This window comes from Crassostrea angulata, chromosome 6 (genome assembly GCF_025612915.1).
Source record: "Crassostrea angulata isolate pt1a10 chromosome 6, ASM2561291v2, whole genome shotgun sequence".
Taxonomy (NCBI): Eukaryota; Metazoa; Mollusca; class Bivalvia; order Ostreida; family Ostreidae; genus Magallana; species Magallana angulata.
In genome coordinates, this window is record NC_069116.1 from 34,872,161 (window position 1) to 34,896,585 (window position 24,425).

General features: G+C 33.0%; 1 protein-coding gene across 1 annotated transcript; it reads right to left on the reverse strand.

Moving 5' to 3' along the window:
- Positions 1-1,871: 1,871 nt before the first annotated feature.
- Positions 1,872-23,838, reverse strand: LOC128187920 (ribosomal protein S6 kinase beta-1-like). Its single transcript, XM_052858603.1, has 16 exons — positions 23,615-23,838; positions 18,914-18,942; positions 18,000-18,120; positions 14,970-15,038; positions 14,180-14,251; positions 13,748-13,881; positions 13,327-13,427; positions 12,728-12,818; positions 12,398-12,488; positions 10,930-10,971; positions 10,374-10,439; positions 9,117-9,179; positions 6,150-6,227; positions 4,972-5,079; positions 4,759-4,877; positions 1,872-4,536 (listed from the first exon to the last, which is right to left on the reverse strand). The coding sequence occupies exons 1-16, from the start codon at positions 23,702-23,704 to the stop codon at positions 4,335-4,337; spliced, it is 1,476 nt and encodes a 491-aa protein (XP_052714563.1). The 5' UTR covers positions 23,705-23,838; the 3' UTR covers positions 1,872-4,334.
- Positions 23,839-24,425: the final 587 nt, after the last annotated feature.

Here is a 24,425-nt window from a genome sequence, read left to right on the forward strand (position 1 = left end):
TAAACTTTATGCTAAGTATACAGTTTGAATCAAACGCATTTAAAAGTTTTAATATAAATTCGAATTTATTTATTTTTTGACCGGGCCGGTCAATAAACGTCCAATTTTGAAATATTCATTAGCACGTGATGTGACAATCTAATTTTAGAACGTACAACAAGAGGTCGACGGCGAAACGTGGTCGGTCAGTGGAAAAACGCGTTCGAAGGGAGCAGTTTGATAGAAAATGTTGTAAAATGAGAATCTAAATTGAAGACCACTTTGAGCGGTGGACACGTGTTAGAAACTTCGTGGTTTACTATGGGCTTTTTTTTCTTATCAAAGAGAGGGGTTTGTATATGCCTTTTGGCTTGTTTCCCAATCTTATTGTACTTTAATAAGGAACAAGGAATCATTCTTTGAGTATTATGAGGTGATAATTTTGGTCGGGGCGTGATCAAATCCGATAAAGCCCGAAGGCCTTTATGATAGAAACTGGAAAATGTTGACCAATATTGTTTTAAAAATACATGTACCCGCTATTGTAAAATATCGATAAATACTGTTTAAACTAACTACGGGGTTGCAAGCCTCTTGTTATAGACCAGCTGAAGACAGGTGGGCCATGTATATGATACGATATTCATTGTCTGAATATGATAAAACTTGTGTAGCTATCACTCGAATACTTAAAATCTATAAAATTGTATCCGTTTTGAGTCGAGGGGCGGGATAATTTTGATGTTCTATTATGATAATATGTTGTCAATGTATGAAAATAATGGTTAATTGCAAAAGAGCTCTCATCGATTGTCTTTGACACCGATAAGCAACCATCCTCATAAAATGCAGATGACGATATCTGATATATTTCTGTTAACAGCACACAAACCTGTTTATATGAATTAAAACAGATGTAAACAATCTGTCGTATTACCTCGTTCTGCATGCTGCCTTTCTAAATTACTATTTCCGCGCACATGCGCAAATCAACTCCTTATGAATATGCATAGTAAATCTCCGTTATTCATTTTCAAATTATGGCTAGTTCAAAAAATTGCAAAATTTTCTATAAACTTCTTTTTCATATATCTAGTCATGCCGACAGAATTTGGGTCTGGTTTTCAACATTGCAAAAGTGCCGTTAAAATCGGCATATATACCTTTAATCAGAGACATAAATAACATGTTATTTATGTCTCTGCTTTAATTTAGTATACATCACTGGTTATAAGTTTTGTAGATTTGTATCGTAACGAAATTTTTAAATTTCAAGGATCAAAATATAGTTTGAGCAATTTAAACATGTCCTGGCAAATTACTTATACTTGTAGAATTACACAAACACGCAATGTAACAAAGTTATGGCTAAAATAATTTTACAAATGCTCATCTGAATAAGTTAGAAAATTGCTTATTAAAAAATATGACTGCTTAAAAAAATAATCCTTCTCCTTAAACCCGCATCCCAAATTTAGCGCTCAAAATCGGCATCCAAAATATTTGAGCAATGCAAAAGGTACCATCCTCGGGAAGATAGAAACAGTAATAACTAAAACAGCGTCATTAAAGGTCACCTGCTCCGAAAACCTTCATCTAATCTGAATGCTAAGCTTTAATCTTTTCCAGCATCTGTAATTCATGGCCAAGATCTGCATCCAAGTCCACTTATTTAATATCCCCATATGCGCCACTCGAGCTCAAAAAAGTTTGTTGAAGTTAGGAACAGCAAAATTTAAGATATGGGACCTGGTCCGAAGATCTAAACACGACAAGAGTATAAGCACCACCTCTCCAGGAAACCACAGAGCTAAAAAGTACTTTTGACAGAAGACAAGCCATTCATACACACCTCAAACTACATATACATCAAGGGAAAATGAACAAGGTAACGCATTTCAAATTGATTTATTCATTGTTTTCAGATTTAAAATATTCATTAAAATGAAGATACTTTTGCTAGAGACAATTATTAAAATAATAAGAAAATTAAAACTCTCATACAATAAATTAAAAGTCTATCTTCCATTCCACAAACACTTCCAACAGCAGTGTATGTTTTTTCTTCCTTTGACATTTTAATTAAATTTAATAGCAGCAAAAATTAAACTGCAATCAGTGATACAATATCATGACATCTTTGATTAAATTTGCAATTACATGTAATTACAAATACAAAGAATCATCAACAGATATAAACTACACTGCTTACAGTACAAATTACAATATCATGTGTGAAGCTTTAATTGTATTACATTTGTGCAGGACAATTCCTCTGTTACTACAATTAATTTACTAAATATGGCTCATGATTAAAACATGTACAAATTTTTTTTTTCAAGTAATAAAAAACAAATATCTCCCTCTCTCTTTGGGAATTTTTTAATGAGCAGAATCGTGAGATATTTTTCTGATTCAGATCAAATGTCATACCCATGTCTAAAATGAAATAAAGAAGGAAAAGTAAGTGCCATGGAAATGGGCACAAAAAACATCATTGACAAAATTGATATTGAATACTAGTACCGTAATAACAATTATGGCATGATTCATATTATTTACAAATGCACAAAAACATAATAATAATCCTTTATCAATTTACAAAAATGAAGAATTTACACATCATGGCAGCTTTCTCTGTAAAAGAAAAAAAATAAAGCTCAAGTTTCAAGTGTTTACATTTGGACTAACTTCACGACTGAACAATAAAGGAAGAGGCAAAAATTACACGTCAATAATCAATAACAAAGGCTAGAATGATGCAGACATTTCTAAATCAAACTACATCATATCCAGATTTGTCCCAACCATAAAAATAAACATTCTCTGAACACAAATTCAAACCAGCAAATCAGCTGTCAGTTCCTTCAACTTGACCATATATAAATCAGGCAACTTACAGAACTTATGTAAGCATTGCAGTATTTTGTCTCTATTAAATAAGTTGGCACAGCCAAAGTGAACAGTGATATTTTGTTTTGTTTTTCTTCTCTTAATAGAGAATATCTTGATAATAATATCTTCAAGTGCCAAAGTAATACTAGTTAAGCTTTATCCACAATATGCATCCCAAAGGAAGGTCTCTGTATTTGAAGCTGTCCACATCTATTTGTACATATATGTACTGGTATGCTGTATGAGTTATAATCATTTTAAATAAGGTTACAGATAAACCTTGGAGGAAAAAAAAGTTACAAAGCAAACAAGATAATATTATCTAAAAAATCCAATAAGATACATTTCTTACTATAAAATCACAAATTCTGGATCAAATTACAGTACTCGATATAAAAACCAGCAGACAAGTCTGGAAAATTATCACAGCAATCAAGTCTTATGAACTTATGACACTAACATGCATGTAGTACAATAAAATCTTTCTACACTTGTACAAAGTGCAGAATGAATTTCTGGGAACATGAGTTTCTTCCTTAAGACAATAAATATTTTCTTTCTCGAATCTGATGCTTTGAAAGTGCCAGTAAATCTGCTGGCCAACATGTCAACAAGGCTTTGTAATAGCAAGCTCTATTTACTACATTACCACTGTACATGAACATAAATCATAAATGAAATTATTTTCAAGAAAATTTAATTAAAAATTTGTGGAGGATAACAAATTCCATTACTTGACACAGATTACTTTCTGAGTCATCACAATTCAACAACATTAAGTAATACCTGTACATTGCCATGTACCTGTACATCTTTCATTATTTTGGTCTGCATTCTCCAACCTGAGTTATGTATCTAGCAAATTAATGTCCCAAGACATTCCAATTTGCATCCTTTTTGATGTACGAAGAGAGGTTATTACCCTTCTTGCTCACATTCATATTTGTCTTTGAACAAAGTATCACATACAAAGTGAAACATTTCTTTGATTTTTTCATTAATGAACATTTGATAAGAATTTTTTTTCTATTTACACACAAAATAAAATCATCATCAACTATATGTAGTGTACCCTTTGATTCTGTGGAAACAATGATTAATGTTAAAAAGGGAAAATCATGGTAATATCATTCTATCTTCTGCAACAATAAAAGCAAATAATTAAATGTCCCATTTCCCTAAATAATTTGGCAAAAATCAACTTTCACTTTTCTGGTACATCCTCAGTTGGTAAATAAAAACATCTGTTTGGTAAACATTAGCATCTATGACCATGCCACATAATACAATGTTTCTTAAGACTTTTTAAGTCATTCAAATCAATAATAAATACATAATATATTGCAAGCCAAGAGCAATCAATTTGTAACAAACCCGCTATTCAGATGTAACAAGGAGGGAAAAAAATATTTTTTAAAAATTGTTTAAATTCCTAATTTTTTCCTAAAGAGGGCCCTTAGTCAATTCATCCTGAGGTGAGGGGGTCGGTTCTGAGCGCCAGGATAAGCGGCCTGCTTGTAGGTGGTGTTCTTTGTGGCGATGGCGGGGGAGGTGGATCTCTTGGGGATGGTTGGTGTGGTCGTGTCCATCACCTCCATGTCGTCCATACCATTCATTTGTCCGGCCACTCGGAACCCCTCTATGAGATTGATCTGATGGGGACTACAATTACAGAGGGCAACCAAATGATGCAAGCACATGAACTGTGAGATTAGTGTATGATTTTTCAGGAAATTAAAAAAAATGTACAGCATAAGCAAATACTTTTCTTGCTGGGAGGGGTTGGGCTATATAAAAGTAATCTTGCATTGTACATTACAATCTTGGAAAGTTGGATGTTATGCTTATTGCCATCAATTTGCTAGTTATTCTATAACTTTGTACCTCATGCTCATGGATGCTTTGAAACTTGATCCAATTTTGCGAGGAGACCTAGGTTCTTTCTCTGATATCCATGGTTTGTTCAGCTCTTCTAGAACTGACGGGGCAACATATGTAAATCCCTGTAAAAGGTATCACATTTGTCATCAATCAATAGATGGAAAGTAAATATAGAGCAAGAAATGTGGATTGGGATTTCATTGATGGGACACTTACTACAAATACTTGATTGGCACTTTCACTTAGGACTGAGTCGTCGGGGGAGTCTACTGGGGTCTGTCGGGTGAACTTTGTGTCAAACTGACTGACATCCTCTTCACTTGTCTGTCAACACAGAGTCAGACACCAACAGTTAAATAGCCACACACTGGCTCAACAGTTACCAAAAGTATAACATTGTAACATGAAATGTTATCTAGATATTGTTGACAATGCACCTCTTTAATAGAAAAACTAGTTGGTACCATAGAATTGGTTTCCAAAACCCATGTCTGAAAGTGTCACTGACTTTTATAAAGATATTAGATGTAAAAACACGGAAGCTTTAAATTTGAAATATAAATAACATGTTAATTTTCTTCTCAAATATTAACTGTTTTGCAACAAGGGAACCGCTAAGCAGAGCATCACCTCGCGACATCAATTCTTGTGTTGGGGATGGGGATTTAGGAATATACAGTTATTTACATGTAATTGAGGTGACTTAATTATACTAACCCTCCATTACTACAATTTTTTTTTTTTTTTTTTTTTACCTGCGCTAGAACTTAATCCAAAAACTACTGTAGAAACATAAATATTTGTTGAGGATTTAATTTCATTATTTTCGTTGGCAGTTTAAATAAACGAAATGAAATCCATGACGAATTTTTAACCTAAATAATACAGAGATTATGATATAACGAAATTAAATGCCAACAAAATTTTATTTTGTTTAAAAACAACGAGATTTTGACCCAATGAAAATATGTGCTTCTACAGTATCAAGTTGTTGATTTGAAGTGCTTACTTTCACTTTAGTTTCACAGTAGTGAAGCGGAAGTAGTTATAGTCAAGTCGTACATAAAATTTCTGTTTAAAATTGTGTTATTTTAACGATATATTAAAAAGTATTCAGCTATTTGACTTGAAAATTAACAGGGGTTGTCCTTTTACCATATGGCAAAGAAGTGTATGAAGTTTGTTAAATATCCGTGCAAGGGTTTTTTTTAAAAATCTTGCTTCCAAGCTGAAGAAGACACACACAAATACATACATACACACGCACAGCAGCAATGCTTTATCCCCTTCCCAACAAGTTGCGTGAGGGAATTATTAAACTTCATAACTATGTATATGTTTATTAAGCATATTTATTATATTAGAGTGCAAAATATCTTATTAAATCAACTCACCACACATGGTTTAAATGGGGGCTCAACCTTGTGTTGGTGAAGTTCATTCCAGTCTATATGTCGAAAAAAGGCATGTTGCTGCAAATATGTGAATGAAAACTTTAAAATTCAAATCCAAGACCATTTCATTTTAAAACAAGAGGCCCATGGGCCACATCGCTCACCTGAACAGCAGTTCCTTGTAACATTACATTTCGTAGCATATGCTTTTTCTATTTTAAACATTGAACCCCTTTCTGGGGACCCAGTAATGGTCCGAGGTTTATGGTTGGCTTGAACAACATAAATAGTAACATAGGAATGAAAATGTGTAGCACTGCGGTGGGACCGCACGTACACAACCTGAAAAACTGAACGTAGAAGAGTTCCACTTCAAGAGGAATAACTCTCAGACTGTACAGAACATTAAGAAAGATAACTCTTGGTTCCACTACATTAGAGTTTACACAATTTGAGGATCCTTGCATAGTAATCTCACAAACTGTAGCATTATAGTTCTCGAGAAGAACTTTTTAAAAACATTTTCAATATATCTTTCTATGTTAAACTTTGAACCCCTTTTGGGGCCACAGTATTAGTCCAGTGCTAAAGTTTTAATTATTTGGAATCTACATTATTTAAGGATGCTTGCATAGTTATCTCACAAGCTGAAGCATTATAGTTCCCTAGAAAAAGATTTTTCAACATTTTCCCTCTATATTTCTATGCTAAACTTTGAACACCTCTTGGGGCCCCAGTATTAGATTGAGGTCACGGCTTTTATAATTTCGAATCTACACTATTTGAGGGTGCTTACGTAGTTATCTGACAAATTGATGCATTGTAGTTCTCGAAAAGAAGATTTTTAAACATTTTCCATATATACCGGTACTTCTACATTTAACTTTAAACCCATCTTGGGTCCCTAGTATTAGTCCAGGGGTCACTATTTTAAAACTGTCGAACCTTCATTATCCAAGGTTGTATGCATGATAGTAATCTCACAAATTGAAGCATTGTAGTTCTCGAGAAGAAGATTTTTTAACCTGTTACCTTTATATTTCTATAATAAACTTTGACCCCATCTTGGGGCCCCATTATTGGTCCGGGGGTCACGATTTTACGAATTAGGAATCTACATAAGCGAAGGATGCATGCATAGATATTCCACTAACTAAAACATTGTAGTTCTTGAGAAGAAAATTTTTAAACTTTTCCTTTGTTTTTTAAAATGTTTAAATTTTGAACCCCTCTTGGTGCCCATCAATTGTCCGGGAGTTACAATTTTTTGAATCTACATTATTTAAGGATGTACATGTATGCATAGTAATATCCCAAACAGTTGCACGATGGTTCTTGAGAAGATTTTAAAACATTTTCCTATATATGTTAAAATCTAAACCCCTCCTGGGGCCCCACTTTTGTTCGGGGGTCACGATTTTTACAATCTTCACTATATATACAACCTTTTGTGTATGTATTGTTCTTTTGGGTGAAGTGGTTCTTGAGAAGAAAATTTTTAAACATTTTTCATATGTAGTTCTATGTTAAATTTTCATCCCCTCCTGGGGCCCCAGTTTTGGTCCGAGGGTCACGATTTTTACAATTTAGAATCTTCATTATACATACAAGCTTTTGTGTAAATATTGGCATTTCTGGTGCAGTGGTTCTTGAGAAGAAGATTTTTTAAACATTTTCCTATGTATTTCTATGTTAAACTTTGAACCCCGCCTGGGGCCCCAGTTTTGGTCCGAGGGTCACGATTTTTACAATTTATAATCTTCACTTTGTATACAAGCTTTTGTGTAAATATTGGCATTCCTGGTGCAGTGGTTTTTGAGAAGAAGATTTTTTAAACATTTTCCTATGTATTTCAATGTTAAACTTTGAACCCCGCCTGGGGCCCCAGTTTTGGTCCGAGGGTCACGATTTTTATAATTTAGAATCTTCACTATGTATACAAGCTTTTGTGTAAATATTGGTATATCTGGTGCAGTGGTTCTTGAAAAGAAGATTTTTTAAACATTTTCCTATGTATTTCTATATATGTTAAACTTTGAACCCCGCCTGGGGCCCCAGTTTTGGTCCGAGGGTCACGATTTTTACAATTTATAATCTTCACTTTGTATACAAGCTTTTGTGTAAATATTGGCATTCCTGGTGCAGTGGTTCTTGAGAAGAAGATTTTTTAAACATTTTCCTATGTATTTCTAAGTTAAAATTTGAACCCCGCCTGGGGCCCCAGTTTTGGTCCGAGGGTCACGATTTTTATAATTTAGAATCTTCACTATGTATACAAGCTTTTGTGTAAATATTGGCATTTCTGGTGCAGTGGTTCTTGAGAAGAAGATTTTTTAAACATTTTCCTATGTATTTCTATATATGTTAAACTTTGAACCCCGCCTGGGGCCCCAGTTTTGGTCCGAGGGTCACAATTTTTACAATTTAGATAAATATTGGCATTTTTGGTGCAGTGGTTCTTGAGAAGAAGATTTTTTAAACATTTTCCTATGTATTTCTATGTTAAACTTTGAACCCCGCCTGGGGCCCCAGTTTTGGTCCGAGGGTCACGATTTTTACAATTTAGAATCTTCACTATATATACAAGCTTTTGTGTAAATATTGGAATTTCTGGTGCAGTGGTTCTTGAGAAGAAGATTTTTAAAGACATGCACCCTATACTCACTGTTTCGCAATTATCTCCCTTTTGAAAAGGGCTGTGCCCTTTATATTAACAATTTATAATTCCCTTTCCATAAGGATGCTTTGTACCAAATTTGGTTAAATTTGGCCCAGTGGTTTTTGAGAAGAAGTTGAAAATGTGAAAAGTTTACAGACGGACGGACGGACGGACGGACGGACGACGGACAACGGGTGATCAGAAAAGCTCACTTGAACCTTCGGTTCAGGTGAGCTAAAAAGGAAGCCCTAATTTTTCTTGTCAATTCTATTGAAAATTATCATTCTTCATGTTGTTTCCCTATTTACCTTGATTGGTTTGGAATCATCCACACCTCCACCTAATCTTTCTTGTGGGCTTTTTTTCAACAACTATAAACACATACACAGATAAGATTATTGGAATAAAGGTTAACAAAAATAAATTTTATATACTGCAAGAGCACAAATATTCTTTGGGAAAAAAATATTAATTTTTTTTATAACATACTGGTATACCAACAAAATCAAATTTACAATGAAATTTTTTTATGGTATTTACATTTTTCAGTGTCTTTGCCTGTGATAACACTACGTATTGATTTTGTAATACCGGTATACTATAGCATTGAATCATGATTTTTTGAACTATACACTCTCATAACTGCAGCGGTGTGTGCATACAAATTGAGTAACGCGCGTCAGCGCGTTATGAAAATTTGTATGCACACACCGCTGCAGTTATGAGAGTGTATACTTCAAAAAATCATGATTTAATGCTTATATTTACATTTTTTTTAACTTCTTGCCTTGTCTGCAAATGTGATTCATACCTTAAAATTCCTATCTTATCCTAAGGGTAAGTTAATATTAATGGAAGAGCCACAGTAACAGCCATAAGCGTGAACTTTGATTTTCGCTTGTGACGTTGCAGTTTACAGCGTTCAACGTTTGTGACGTCATAATAAAACTCGTCAATTTGACCTTTGACTACTTGTTGCATTTAGAGGCATTTAAACATCACGGAATTTAATGGAAAAACACAGTAGAATGTAAATATAGTCCAATAAATTCAAATTACGTATAATTGGGACGCAAGCACGGTTTGCTTATTAACATTCAAATATTTATTTGTACAATTGCTGAAAATTATATAAATATAAGCAATAAGGAATCATTCTTTGAATATTATGTGGTGGTAATTTCGGTCGGGGCATAATCAAATCTAGCATGAAGCCCTTTGGGCTTTATTGGATTTGACCATGCCTCAACCAAAATTATCACCTCATAATACTCAAAGAATGATTCTTTATTCCTTAAATTATTGTGAATTTATTAAATTTAATACAAGTACTATCATAGTGGGTTTTTTTAAATGATAAAATGAAATCCACACAAAACCATTTTAGATCACAAATACACAGATTTCTTCTTCTACAGCATATGATACATTGTCATCAAAAATGAAATAAAGCTAAGAATCAAAATCTGTATATCACTGTTATTGTGATTCCATGACAAGGCGTTAACTGTAACACACAACGTACATAAATAAATTAAAAAGTTTGATTAATTTGCAAGTCCTACCCTTTTAATGAGTCCTCGGGCTTCATTTGTTAAATAAGGAGGAAGACTAAGCTTGGCTTTCAAGATCTGCAACAGATATTCCTGGTACATTTCAAAAAACTTTACACAATTGATATTTCAGGTAACTTACATTGATTCTATTATGTAATAAATAATTACATTTCACAATAACATTACCTGGTACTTCACACAATTATACCAATTTTACATGTATTAAATAAATGATTACATCTGAATAACTCCACTGAATATTGCTTCATTTAATAGATACAATTTGTGAATGTATTAAATGATTGAATTTCATAATCCAACATTTCAGTATATTTATATTAGTGTCAAACATTAATACCAGTACACACATAAAATGTCAACACAATGTCAAAGCTCACAATTTCCTGGTAATAAAAGGAACTCTAAAACCTGATTTTAGATTTTCTTCAATCTATAAGTCTTGCAATATTGACCAAGCATTGCAAGATTGTTTTTTGGTGATAAAAATTATAGTTGGGCAATGTCAGATTTTTCAGCAGATTCAAAATACATCAAAACCACTAACCTTATCAATGGTTTTCTTTCTGTTCTCTGCTGTAAATGGTGGCTGAAAATAGAGTTAAAACATGCAATTAAGTATGTATATATGATATAAGGGTGTCAATGCTAAACTGTTATTAAATACCCAACTTTAATTTAAATGCAAGAAAATTTCAGTACACTTGCAAAAGCTTTGTTGTAGCAATTTTCAAAGCCATAAAGCAAGTTCTTTTAATGTCATTTATACTTGTATTAGATGGTATTTGTAGGCTTGTTTGTGAAAATTAGTTGCAATCAGGGCTCTCACAGCGCTTTTTTGGTACGGGCCGGGTCCCTCTCCATTGGGAAAATTATCGACATTTTTTCTCAAATTGGGAAAATTTAAGATACTTTAATATGTCATTAAATGACTTCTGTATTTGGTACAATCTGTTATTCACCTCTTAATTAAAGTTTTACAGCTAGCTCACATGATGTTCTCAGGAACTAACCAAGAGTTTCAGAATTATGAAGAGGCCAATTTTTAAAAATTTTATTTATACATGTTGATTTAGATTTTTTATTTGAAATTTTATAGTGGTCAGGAAAATAAGACTTCATTTTTTTCACATGATTGATACATGTTGATTTGCATTTTTTTTTAAAAATCAAGGTATTAACCCACAGACAAAGATAAAAAAAAACAATTTTTCAAAAATGTTACAAAAAAGTATAAAATCAAATTTGGAAAAGGGAACAAAATTTAGTCATGTGGAATTTTTATACTGGTACTTTATATCATAGATTAAATATTTGCAGTATCTTATAAGCAAAATTCTGTGTATGTTACTGACATCTTGTGTATTTACGGGTATTAATAAAACCCTGTGACCCAATTACAGCCGTAATGCAGAAGACCTGTTTACGATGTCTAAATTATTTCATGATAATCTAAGCATTTACTTGGAAGGCTTATTATCTAATAACAAGACATCAACCAAAGCTACTAGCTGTCATCACAATAATTTATAACCATCCTTTATAAATTTCCGAGCACTTTCAAATGCATCACTCGTAATGCCGTGCTGTTGGGTGTAACCGACCCAAAAGTTGGGCTTGTGTCCAGTTGTGAGAACCTTTTAATTAAAATAATCATCAGTGTCTTCCCAATTACATGATCATTAGAGATATAATTAAGCCAGCTTTAATCAATTACAGCAAATGTACAGACCAAAAAGCAAACAGCTGTGTAAATCTCCCAAGTTGTTAATAATTAATGCAATTGGGAATTTTTATCCTAAAATTGGGGAAATCTGTGGCTTTTTGCCATTGGGAATGGTCAAATATTTAGTTCAAATTTGAGGGGAGTGACGGCCCTGGCAATAAACCAGTTTGCCACTTAAAAATTGCAAAGTAAAGTTGTTGCAAATAAAAGAAAGTTTACAGTATTCAACTTGCGAATGGATTTTCCTTTAACCCCACCCTCCTCTCTTACAAACTGAATTGACACTTACTGCTCCGGTCAACATGTCGTACATGAGTGCCCCCAAACTCCACCAGTCAACAGCCTTACCATGACCACTCCTTGTCAGGATCTCGGGGGCCCTGCAAGGAAACAACAACCACACTGTTAACATGTATCTCACAGAGTCTTACGCCTTATTTTTTATCTGGTATGTTCAAGTAGGTTTTTAACTGCTAATAAAGTCAGGTCAGTCAAATATCATTTTAGATTCAAAAGTAATTACATGTACTGATATTTGACAAGTATCAAATGATATATTTGATTAACAAGCTTAAATGTTTTCTTCAATTTAAACAAACCACGCAAATCCTCTACTTACATATATTCAATTGTTCCACAGAATGTATGGGTTAATCCTCCTTCATTGATAGACTCTTTACATAATCCAAAATCTGTCAGCTTTACATGTCCTATAAATCATTATCAAATAGACACCATTAAATTCTGCATTGGTATAATATTCTGTCAGTCATCTATAAAGAACAGTTAGCAGCTTATTCTATCTTTCCTTTTACACTAATGTCAAAACATGTTATTTTACTTAAAGAGAACTTAAAGGAGAAAGCTTCAGCTGAAATAATAACTACCTGTACAGTCTAACAAGTATTTTCTGTGGTTGTTTATTTTATGTTGGACTATAAAAGTTAGATGAAAAGTCCACAAAAATATTCTTTTTTTAAATATTCATTAAAATGATGATTACCTGTATATACCCATTATACAACATTTTTATACAATCCTTATACATATAATCTAGAATTTCAGCAAGTCTTCCAATGCAATTAACATAACCTTGAAGATTTGAGTTTCAGGTATCATTATCAACTTTTTCCATGGGAAAAACTTAAGATATTGTGTGATGTAACAAATTTTTTAGGAGGAACATGGCATAGAGACACTAGATCTCTTATCACTGACCTGTATTGTCTAGGAGAATATTTTCAGGTTTCAGATCTCGGTAAATAATGCCTTGTGAGTGCAGGTGCTCTATTGCTAGTGTGATTTCTGCTAAGTAGAAACTGTAAACAAAGGATAACATTTCAGTACAGAATTAAAGTAAATGGTACTTGATTAAAAAATTCAATCAAGAAAATATCAACAAAGCTAGTAAATCATTTACATGCAGTGACCATTGAATTCAATATGATGCTTTTGAACCACAAGGGTTTTCAATGACCAAGAAATTAATCCAATTTAAAATACAGAAACATTATTTTAAGAAGGTGAAATCAAAAGATGTTGACAGTATAATTCACAATTTATTAAAGTAAATATCTTAAAGAATGTTGTAACTGGGTTATATGGGGGGATGTGGATGTGTGGTGGTGGTGCCACTTACCAGGCTGTGTCCTCCATGAAGATGCCCTCCCTCTCTAGCTGCATGAAGAGTTCCCCTCCCGGCAGATACTCCAGGATCAGGTACAGTTTGCCCCCGGTTTGGAATGCATAGATCAGGTCCACAATGAAAGGATGCTGCAATATTACACGGAGTTCACAGAGAATAAAAATACACTGAAAATCACATACCAACATTGAATTCTTTTTTCATTTTTCTGTTAGGCAACTTACTGTACAAGGCAATTATTGCAATCTGGTATTTTATCAATTCAAATAATGAAATGCCAAATAATGTGTCTATTTTTCATCAGAAAGAATTACATGGACTTATTATAAAATTCCACTAATTAGATGTAGTTTTTTAATTAATTTTGCTAAAAATTAGACCTGTTTTTTTTAAAAAGTTTCTGTAAAATGAAACTGCTTGGCATACCTTTACACATTCCAGTATGTTACGCTCTGCTTTTGTGTGTGCTGTGTCTTTGGCATTTCTGGCAATTGTGGCCTAATAAAATTCAATAAACAACATGTAAAATTCAAGATTTTCACAATGATTATTTTTCTTCCTATTGTTTTTTTTATTGTCTGTAGTGCAATTACCCTGCACTTAAATTAGGCGTACTTGTAATGTCCCTATACATGTACATTGTACTGTTAATAATACAGTTTATTGACTTTATTCATTTAAGCATCACATAATGGACATGAAAGCACATTAAATATAAAAATGTTATTTTCTATTACAGCAATATAAATGTGATTATACACCCCATCTTATTCTAATGAGACTTCTCTACAACTTTGTATACTGTATTTAGTACATGTATTTCATTCATGCGACTTTTGTCTTTTGCAGTCTATCTTTTTTAAATATAGGCAAAATTACTTCATAAAATTTATCACTATTTTGGGGGCTTAAAATAAGTTAAACTCAATGTGAGGGTCAAATTGATTAGATAAGATCACAGATGCACTCTCATCATATATATTGTTCTGTTGACAAAGATGTACATGAACTTCATCAAGGTTATACAAGCAATTGACCTGACATTGTATACACAGTCCACAGTCAGCTGTGTACCAATAGTCTTCCTAAGTACTAGCTGTTAAACAGTGTCCTACTTCCCAGCAAGTGTGACTTTGAATGAAGTACCAGTATATCTGTGTGTAGATAAGTAGGTTATATTTTCATACAGTGAATATGAAGGTCATGACCCCCTCACCTTCTTCAAAACTTTCATGGCAAATATCTTGCCATTGTCTGCCCCTGAGATTTTCCGGACTTGGAATACCTGACAAAAATAAAATGAAAACCAGATTGAAACACAATGTAAATTTGTTTCTTTTAAAGACATAATTTTAAAAAAAAATTGTCAAACTTTTAATTGTCAAAGATATTAAAATTTGTATATTTCATGATAAAATACCTGATAAGTAATGACGTGACAAACTTCAGTTATACATCATTCAGATTTAAAGAGCTTTTATACATGTGAAAAATAAGGTTCTATATTGAGGTTTAATTCATGCACACTTATTAAAATTGCCATTTTTTCCACTTTTTAAAATATACTAGCGGAAAAAAGAAACTGTGCATTATTTAATATATGAAAAAACATTTAAAAATTACAATGAACAGATTTTATTTTTTGTAATACTGTTAACACATGTATTCGTAACAACATCTCGTAACACATTAATGTCAATGTTGAATAACGTCAATTTCAGCACACTCGAAAGTCACTGTTATTAGAAATTGAATTAACAAAATTAATAACACTAATTACTTTAGAGCATTCTATACACCAGAAAAAGAATTAAAATAAATTGTCCAGGTGAAAAGAGGGAATGTTTAGACAATTAGCCATTTCCTCTTATTACTTCCTGTCAAAATGGCGGCCACTTTGAAACCATCGTAATGAACAGTGATGAAGGAAAACATTTTCTTTTGAGCATTTACAAACAAAATAAAGACTACAATGCTATTTCATTGCTAATGCAAGGTAAATTATTTCATTTTAAACTATTGACAAACAAATTATATCTTTTTGTTGATAAACTATGTATTGAAACAAGTTGTATTTATTCTATACCAAAATTAAAGACCATAAAAACACTAAATCGGTTAATCTTATTATCGGTTAATCTGATATTTTTTCTCTGACAAACTGATGATCAGATTAAGAGGAACCCTCTGTAATACATTTATCCCCTAACAGTAATGTTTTTAACTGTTTTAATGAGGTCATTTTATTTAAACCAACAAAGTTGTTACAGCATATCATCCTTTTAATTTTTCAGTACAAGTATTTAACGTTTAGGGAGACATTTCTAGTGATAAATCAAAATTTCAGCGTCAATCGTAGAATTATAAGCAAGATACAGAACTCACAATTCTGCTTGGTTTGAGTCAATTTTTTGTCCACAATAGTTAATTACATTCAACTTAAGATTTTTAAACTTGGTATTTCCTATTCAGAATGAACAAAAGCATGGCCTCAGTTCTTTGAGCAAAGCTCTGTATCTTGCTTATAATTCGAAACTTGACACAGCTGAATATGGTTAGTAAAGAGAAAATTGTAAACAATTAACAAAGAAGAAACATGCACTAAAACAAAGAAAGAGCACAATTTATTTTTCATAATATATATATATACCTATATATTTCTAGCAGCAAAAACAATCTCCATTTAGACTGAAAAGCATCTTAACAAAACATGTTGCATTGATTATAATCAACCATAGGCATAACTTAGAGATCGAACCGAATTACCAATAGAATGTATAGTATTTATCATGTTTTATAATATAATATGTTGTTAGTGCATCAGATTTTGCTCATCTTGGACAGGTAAACAATTAACTGTCTGATTTACGGAAGTCTATATTTGATTCGATACGTAAACATTTCAAAATACAGGTGATATTTCCCCTCAAGTTAAAAAGCATAAACGAAATTCAAAACAACGTAAAACCACGGTCATGAGTCAAAAATGTCAACGCATTGAAAGATTTAACCTCAATTCACTTCATGAAATCGGCACAAATATATTAAGCATGTTTCAAGTATCCCTTCGCACGTAAACTGTTGCACAACAAGCAAATTCATCATTGTCAGTTTGACCCATTTGTCATGCATCAACATTCAAACATGGCTGCCTTATACAATTAACTTTCGTTTTCGATATGGAATACCGAACCCGAAGTTATAAACTGATTGACAGCTATTATCTCTTTATTTTTGTAAATTACTCAAATCTGAAACTCGCCGATAATTTTTGCAATTTATATTTTCCTTTCCATAAGGATTATTTTTGCAAAATTACGTTGAATTTGACCAAGTAGTTCTTGAGAAGAAGATTTTTAAAAATGCACCCCCCTTTTTCTACAGTTTCGAGGTTTTCTCCATTTTAAATAAAGATCGGTCTTTCATTTCTACAATTTATAATCACCCTTCTATAAGGATGCTTTGTGCCAAATTTGGTTGAAATTGGCCTAGTGGTTTTAGAGAAGAAGTTTAAAATGTGAAAAATTTACAGATGGACGGACGGACAAAAGGTGATCAGAAAAGCTCACTTGAGCTTTCAGCTCAGGTGAGCTAAAAAGTTTAAACAAATCCTTTACAGTTCTTATTCCAAACAGTATTGGCCCGTAAAACTTGTGCGTACAAATTCTTCAATAAACAACAGGTGCTCACTAACCATGAAAAAGTCTGTGCATCAGGACGGTTACCATCCGATATTGTTAAAAAAAATTACCAATATCAATTGTTTAAATTTTATAAATACAAACAATAGATATAGAAAAATTCTACTCAATTTTATAATGCACAGTTTCTTTTTTCCGCTAGTATACTAAATTAGTATATTTTTATGAGTCTTTTCTACACTCTTATTCCCTTTGAAACTCTGCATGAGTTGTCTTCCAATCCCCTACACAAACAGCTCAAATAATGCCTTCCCATGCATACAGAAATCAATAGGTTCAACCACCTCTGTGACTTATAGCCAAACAACACATTACACATTTGCTGTAGATCGAGGTCAACAACTCTACATAACAACCTGTCCCCAGCAAATGCTTGATCAACATCGCTGCATTCTAATTGACAGTTTCCAACTGCTGACTAAAATCTTGCCAAATCTCAGATGCTTTCTAATTGAAGATGATGTTTTTTTTACTACCGGTACATTAATAACAATCAGGCAGGAATAAAACAGCCCCTTCAGTGGTGTACAATTTGTGTTATATACCTTTCCATATCCTCCCTTCCCCAGAACCTTGAGAAGTTCGAAGTCCTGGGGGCCCACTTTCAGCTCTCCTGGATTGACTGTGTTCTCTGTGATCTCCACCGTCTCCATGCCATCTTCACACCTGAAAATCACCCCATCACTTACTATTATAGTCATACTCACTAAATAAGTTTTTATTCTCACTTGGCAAATTTTCTTTCATTCAAAGAGGCATTTTTACAAATAGATTAACTATAATTTGAAAGACACAGTTTAAAGTCTACATGCTGCTGGTGTGCTTTCCTAATACAGATGTGAGTCATGTGACAGAATAAAATACTAGTACATATCACTAGTACCTGAAGACAGTATGAGCCAATTGGGTATAAACAAACCTTTAAAGATGCATATGTATGTTTAAATTGAAGGGTGGGAGGGGTAGGTCCAATTTTTTGAAAATGATTTTAATCAAATTCTTTTGAAGCAAATTGAAGCTTTTATTATGCAATTAAATGTTTCTAAAAAAAAAAGTATTAACAGCCATGTAATATGTTTCAAATATATATATTTTTTTTTGGGGGGGGGGGGGGGGGTTAGAGATTGTTGATGATATGATATTATTCCTCACCTGGTTTCCTCAAAACATAAGCAAGCACTATATAACCAATACCTAATATCATCTAGTAATGTCACCTAGCTAAATATGTATGGTATTTCATTTTTTTCTATAGTTTTAAATAATTCTAAGAAAAGTCAGAGGAATAAATGCAAAAGAATGCTGAGGTTGTTGTGCAAAGGCTGCTACACCATAGTCATCATACAAAGGAACCTCCACGAACATAGAGTCACATGTATTTATAAAAAGTTTCACAATGTTTTACCATACTTAAAAATGTTGCAATTGTCGGAAAACTTATTAATATGAAATTACTTACATAAGATTCTGGCCACGTCCAGATCCTCCCTGCATTCAAAAGAAGAAAGTAATTACTATTACATGTAGTACAGATGCCAGCATTTACTGTGGGATTTTTATGTAATTCAGACAACAGTAACATTAACACAAGCTCAAGGTATATGAAATATTACCTATATGTAATAATACACGACTTGATAAATTCAAAGCATTGTTAACATGATAAATTCAAATTAACACAAGCTATTGTCAGAGCTCAAGGTATATGAAAGCAAAACAAAAATGCCATTTATAAGTACAAAAAAATTATACATGTGTGTACTACATACTACCTATATAATATAATCATCATATTTTTAAAAATGCGACATTAAAATACCTGATATATATGACTAGCACATTATGGATGGGTCCTGAAATTCTAATTCCGCAAAAAAGATATTTTTTGTATTCATGAGAGAAATTTCAATTTCTTTGTGTTCTTGGTTCAAGATATAATAAAAATGACCCCCTCCCCCACGGTTTTTTAATTTGATTGAGTTTTACTGTATCAATACAATCTTATTCTGTCAACCTGCCTCAGGAAAACAACCCTGAACAATTTGCAGGTATCCATACTAATGAAAAAGTTATGTTCTAATATGTAGTAAGGCATGCTTTAGGTTCTCAGGTCTGAGGCACAGGTCTCCAAAGCACAGTTAGCACATGGCCAACTTTACATCAGGTTCTATAGATCTACATGCAATGTCTGTATGTAGTACATATTTGTGTTAACCTCCAAGAGACACTGGCATTTCTAAAGGCAGAGTTCTTGAAATCTTTCGGTCCTGTCGGCAAGACCGATAAAAATAACCAAGGACCGATTACTTGAGGTTGCCTGTCAGTCCAAATGACCGGTAGATATGGACAGAGTAACTTGCGAAAATATAACTAATTTTCATACTCACTGAGGAGATCCGAACGCATACGATAAATCTAGAGGAGTTTTTCGCGGTTTTTTCGCTCTCTCTAGACTTATTATACATTTTCGGAACACCTCAGTAATTATTACTTCCGTTGCTTTCGATACGTTTGGCGAGTATTTCGTACATATTGATACGGTGTGTTTATAATCCAGCTAACAGATGTAGTCAGACAATAGGAATAAGTCTTTCAATCATTTTCCAACCTAGATGTCGTCAGAAATTATGGGAGAAATTGGAGAACTTGTTTTAAACATAGCGTGAACTGAGGGCCCCCTATAAATCCAAGATGGCGAGTGTTGTCTCGTTACGTTTTTTCAATGTACATTGCATACACAGAAACAGGGTTTTCAGTGAATGTTTTTATTGCAATACACAGAAATACACACAAAAATCCCAATGTAATCATTTATAAAAAATTTCGGGAAATAAGAACTCCGCTATCTGACAACCGAGCCCTAGTTACATATGAGATGTGCAGAAAGAGAACGAAAAGAGAACAAGAAGAAAGTTGATAATGAGAGAGGGAAGGAAATAGAAATAATGAATGAAGTGATAAATAAGAATGTTATCAGGAGCCAGAATGTGAAAGTTAGGAGAAATCAGATCAATTAAGGTAAAAATGAGAGAAACTATAAGGCAAATATACTTGTAGTTTTTCATCTTTCTATTGAAAATGTTTGGACTGATAGAAATCAGTCTGGACTGACAAACTTCTGATGGTTGTCAGTCCAAATGACTGACAGTGGAAAAAAGATTTCAAGAACTCTGTAAAGGCTATCATCTTTTCCACAATAAAGTATTTGAGTAACTTCAAAACGTATAAGAGGCATATACGAGGGTTGATCCAAAAGTAATGTCACAGATGCGATAAAATCGCGAAATATCGACGTAAAGTGACAAAAATTCGTGCTGTGAGATATCCACCTATTTCAATTCAGATATGAAAATTTTAATGCATTATGATAATTTTTCCTGAAGATAATATATTTTGTAGAGCGTAAGGTAAGAATAGTCGCCACACGTTAGCGACATCATTTCTAAATCTTTGGTGTTCTGGTAGAATTTCGTAATTTAGTACTCTATTAACATTGGCCACGATGCCCTATTTGACATTTTTTTTTTATCATTTTTGTTATAAAGTAACTATAAATTACTCTTTTTGTAATCAATCGATTAGTATATTGGATTTGTTAATGTGTGATCAGTTTGTCAAGGTCTCTTTAAGAAGTCATGAACGTAGCTCATTACCTAAGAACCTACAGTAGCTTTAACTTTCCTTCAGAGCGTACGTCTTATCTGTCTGTCTAATTTCTTTTTAAACATGTCATATGCTTTTATTAGATATTGGAACTACGTTAAGGGTGCCTTGTTCCCCCGCTCTCAATTTTAGGTCGTTATATCGTTTCCAGTGCATTTTCTATCCATCGAAGCAAAAAATGCATCGTATCACTATTCGCATGGCCAGCCTTTTTATTCCTTGATCTAGAGACAAAAGGCATTGTGTAGATATCCGAAATGGACAGTAATGTTCCCTATTTTTTTTTAAAACAGTTAGAAAATTTCTATGTTATATCTGATTCAAAATATTGTGTTGTTTGAGGCTTTTTTTAAAATATTGATGCACGTAATTTATTCATAAATACACAATTTAAAAAGAGGTAAATTCATGACGCGTCGATGCCACGTATATATCATGCTATAAACATCAATATCTTGATATCTGTTCAACGAAATTTAATCAAAATTTTAATTCGAATTAGAATTTTGATAAGGACAATTTTGATGCATCATTTTATACAATACAGCGCAAGTGAGAAGCGCGGTGCATAGTGTGACATTACTTTTGGATCAACCCTTGTATATTCAAGTGGGTAACATGACTCACACAGCATGGGCAAAAATGTACAACGCTAGCTCTCCACTACCTACAGTCCTACACGTGCAATAAATACTTTAAACAATTGGGCAAGGGAACAATCGCCAGCAAGATATTTATACATTAACAGTGATTTTTGCTGAGTATTTGTATATTTTTGATCCAACAAACCAATTCTACATTGGCCATTTCATCTGATTACATTAAATAAACATGCATTCCTTTGTCATCCCATTATCTCAAGGACTACCCCATAGCATGACCCGACCTCATTGATAATCAGTCCCGGAATTCAAACAATTTAAAAAAAAAATGACTGCAATGCCTAACATGTTTCAAATGTTCATCACTGATTAACTACCACATATCTTAATATTATTATACATGTTAATATCAAACAAAAGTTTCGACATGAGCAATGAATATATCTAAATATCCATTATAATATCAGCCTACACCAGTTAAACAACTCTGTGATTGTATGGAAATTCTTGCTTTATAATAAGTACTACAGTCTTACAAAATACACTTCAATTTTTTATTCATCTTCGAAAATTTAAAGTTCAAGATGGGTTCAAATCATAAATATCACTATTGAGTATTTTGGCACATCTTAAACAGAGATGAAAATATCACTGATGACATTGTTAAACCTCATGTTGACTTTACATTAACCTATGATAGCTAGTTCACAATCAAAAAATGTACATGTATACATCAATGCAAAGGATAAGAAGAGATCAATTAATATTTATTTTGAAACCCAAGGCTTGTACCTGCATGTGCTTTTCAAAATTAACATTGAGAACAACAGCATGTTTTCATCAATGATGCATAAATATCGTATTCAAATTATTTAAATTATGACCGAATGTCTATATTGTCTAGAATAATTATTATCCACAATTTGATCTTTTATCCTAGCGATTGATATAGGTTTGTACTTCGTAGCATGTCAAAGGTCAGATTGGTACAGCATTTGCTGCAAATGTTCTTTTTAGTATAATGTAGGATGAAATCAAGTGTGATAGTGTGTATACAGGCTCAATACAGCCCTCTCTTACTAGCACTAGCTAGTGGGTTAACCCTTTCGGTTGAACGATGGTTTCAAAACTGAAGGGTCTTGGGTTTGAGCCTATACTTTGGTCATTTCTTTTCTTCTATTACACAAGCATGTTTGGTGGGTAAAGCCTGGGATTAATAGAGTTACTGTACACATGTAAATATACTACATGACACCTTATAGTACCTGCTGTAGAAAAATTACAAGTGTATATATATTATACATATAAATCACATTCCTTAAAGTGGATACCTGTAGAGTGATGCACGATTCTGCATTGTCGATTCAGAATTCTTGTTCTATCATATACCGAATATTAACATTAATTAACAAGATTGCTAAAAAGAAAGAATGCTTACATAGTTTATATAACATTACATAAGAGATATAATGTATCTCCGGAAATCAATGTAATTTAACATTTGGTCGGGGTCAATGGGTGCACACGGCAGCAGTTTTAAATTAAAATTTCCTTTCATTTTCTCATTGGATTGATAAAAATACAACCTCACATTGTGAAAAGTCATGAAAACTGTCTTTCTAAAGAACTCTCTTTATTAAAATATTGTAAAAATATTTTTATAGCCATGGGGTGATAGTAAATTCGTTATAAATAATGCTTGGTCATCAAAGCTTCTCTCTGACTGTAAGTATACACTTAAGATCGCTAAATATTAAATTAAAAACCCATTCAGATAATTAAATAAGTTAAGCATATTTCATAATTTATACGAGGTATACTCAACAATGTGAAACTAGGTAGATATTCGTTACGAACGATGATGAAATATGGAAAACACCGGTCTTACACCATACCTCAAGTTCTGGCTCGAAAAATTCATCATCCGAGATTTCCTCGTCCCCTTCCGGAGTATCGTGCAATTCTAAATCAAACACCCCAGCCATATCACTACATCTGTCGGTATATACAGAAAATATTAACGTTAAAAAGTCCAAAACTATTACATAGCATAGATCAAAGACGGAATTATTCGGTGAAAAAGCCGAGGGATTCCATGTGACGTCAAATAAGTCACATGTACAAGCCCATTTTCAGAAATTGACCAATAAAACGAGTCATAGGACAAAACGGAACTGCGTAGTATTTGTGTTCGATAGTACCATTGGCTAAGGTGCACGTGTTCACGATTCCATTCGGATCTCTCGGTATTTTAGTACTCTGCAGCGGGTAATTATGAAAACTGAAAGAACTAGGTACAATTTCAGACGTATTTTGCCCTGTTTTTAGATTTAATTTTAAAAATATCACAAAAAATTGAAATTTAACGTTTATTTACACAAAACTAATAAGGAATCATTCTTAGAATATTATGAGGTGATAATTTCGGTCGGGGCGTGATCAAATCTATCATATATTAAGCCCTTCAAGCTTTATTGGATTTGATCACGCCCCGACCGAAATTATCACCTCATAATACTCAAAGAATGATTCCTTATATCAACGAACGTCAAAGAATTTTTGAGAGAGTATTTCTCTACAATAAGTAGATAAGCCAAAAATACTAATTTAAATGTTTATGATGCATACGGCGCAACCCCCTACCCCTCCGGGCCACAGAGAGAGAGAGAGAGAGAGAGAGAGAGAGAGAGAGAGAGAGAGAGAGAG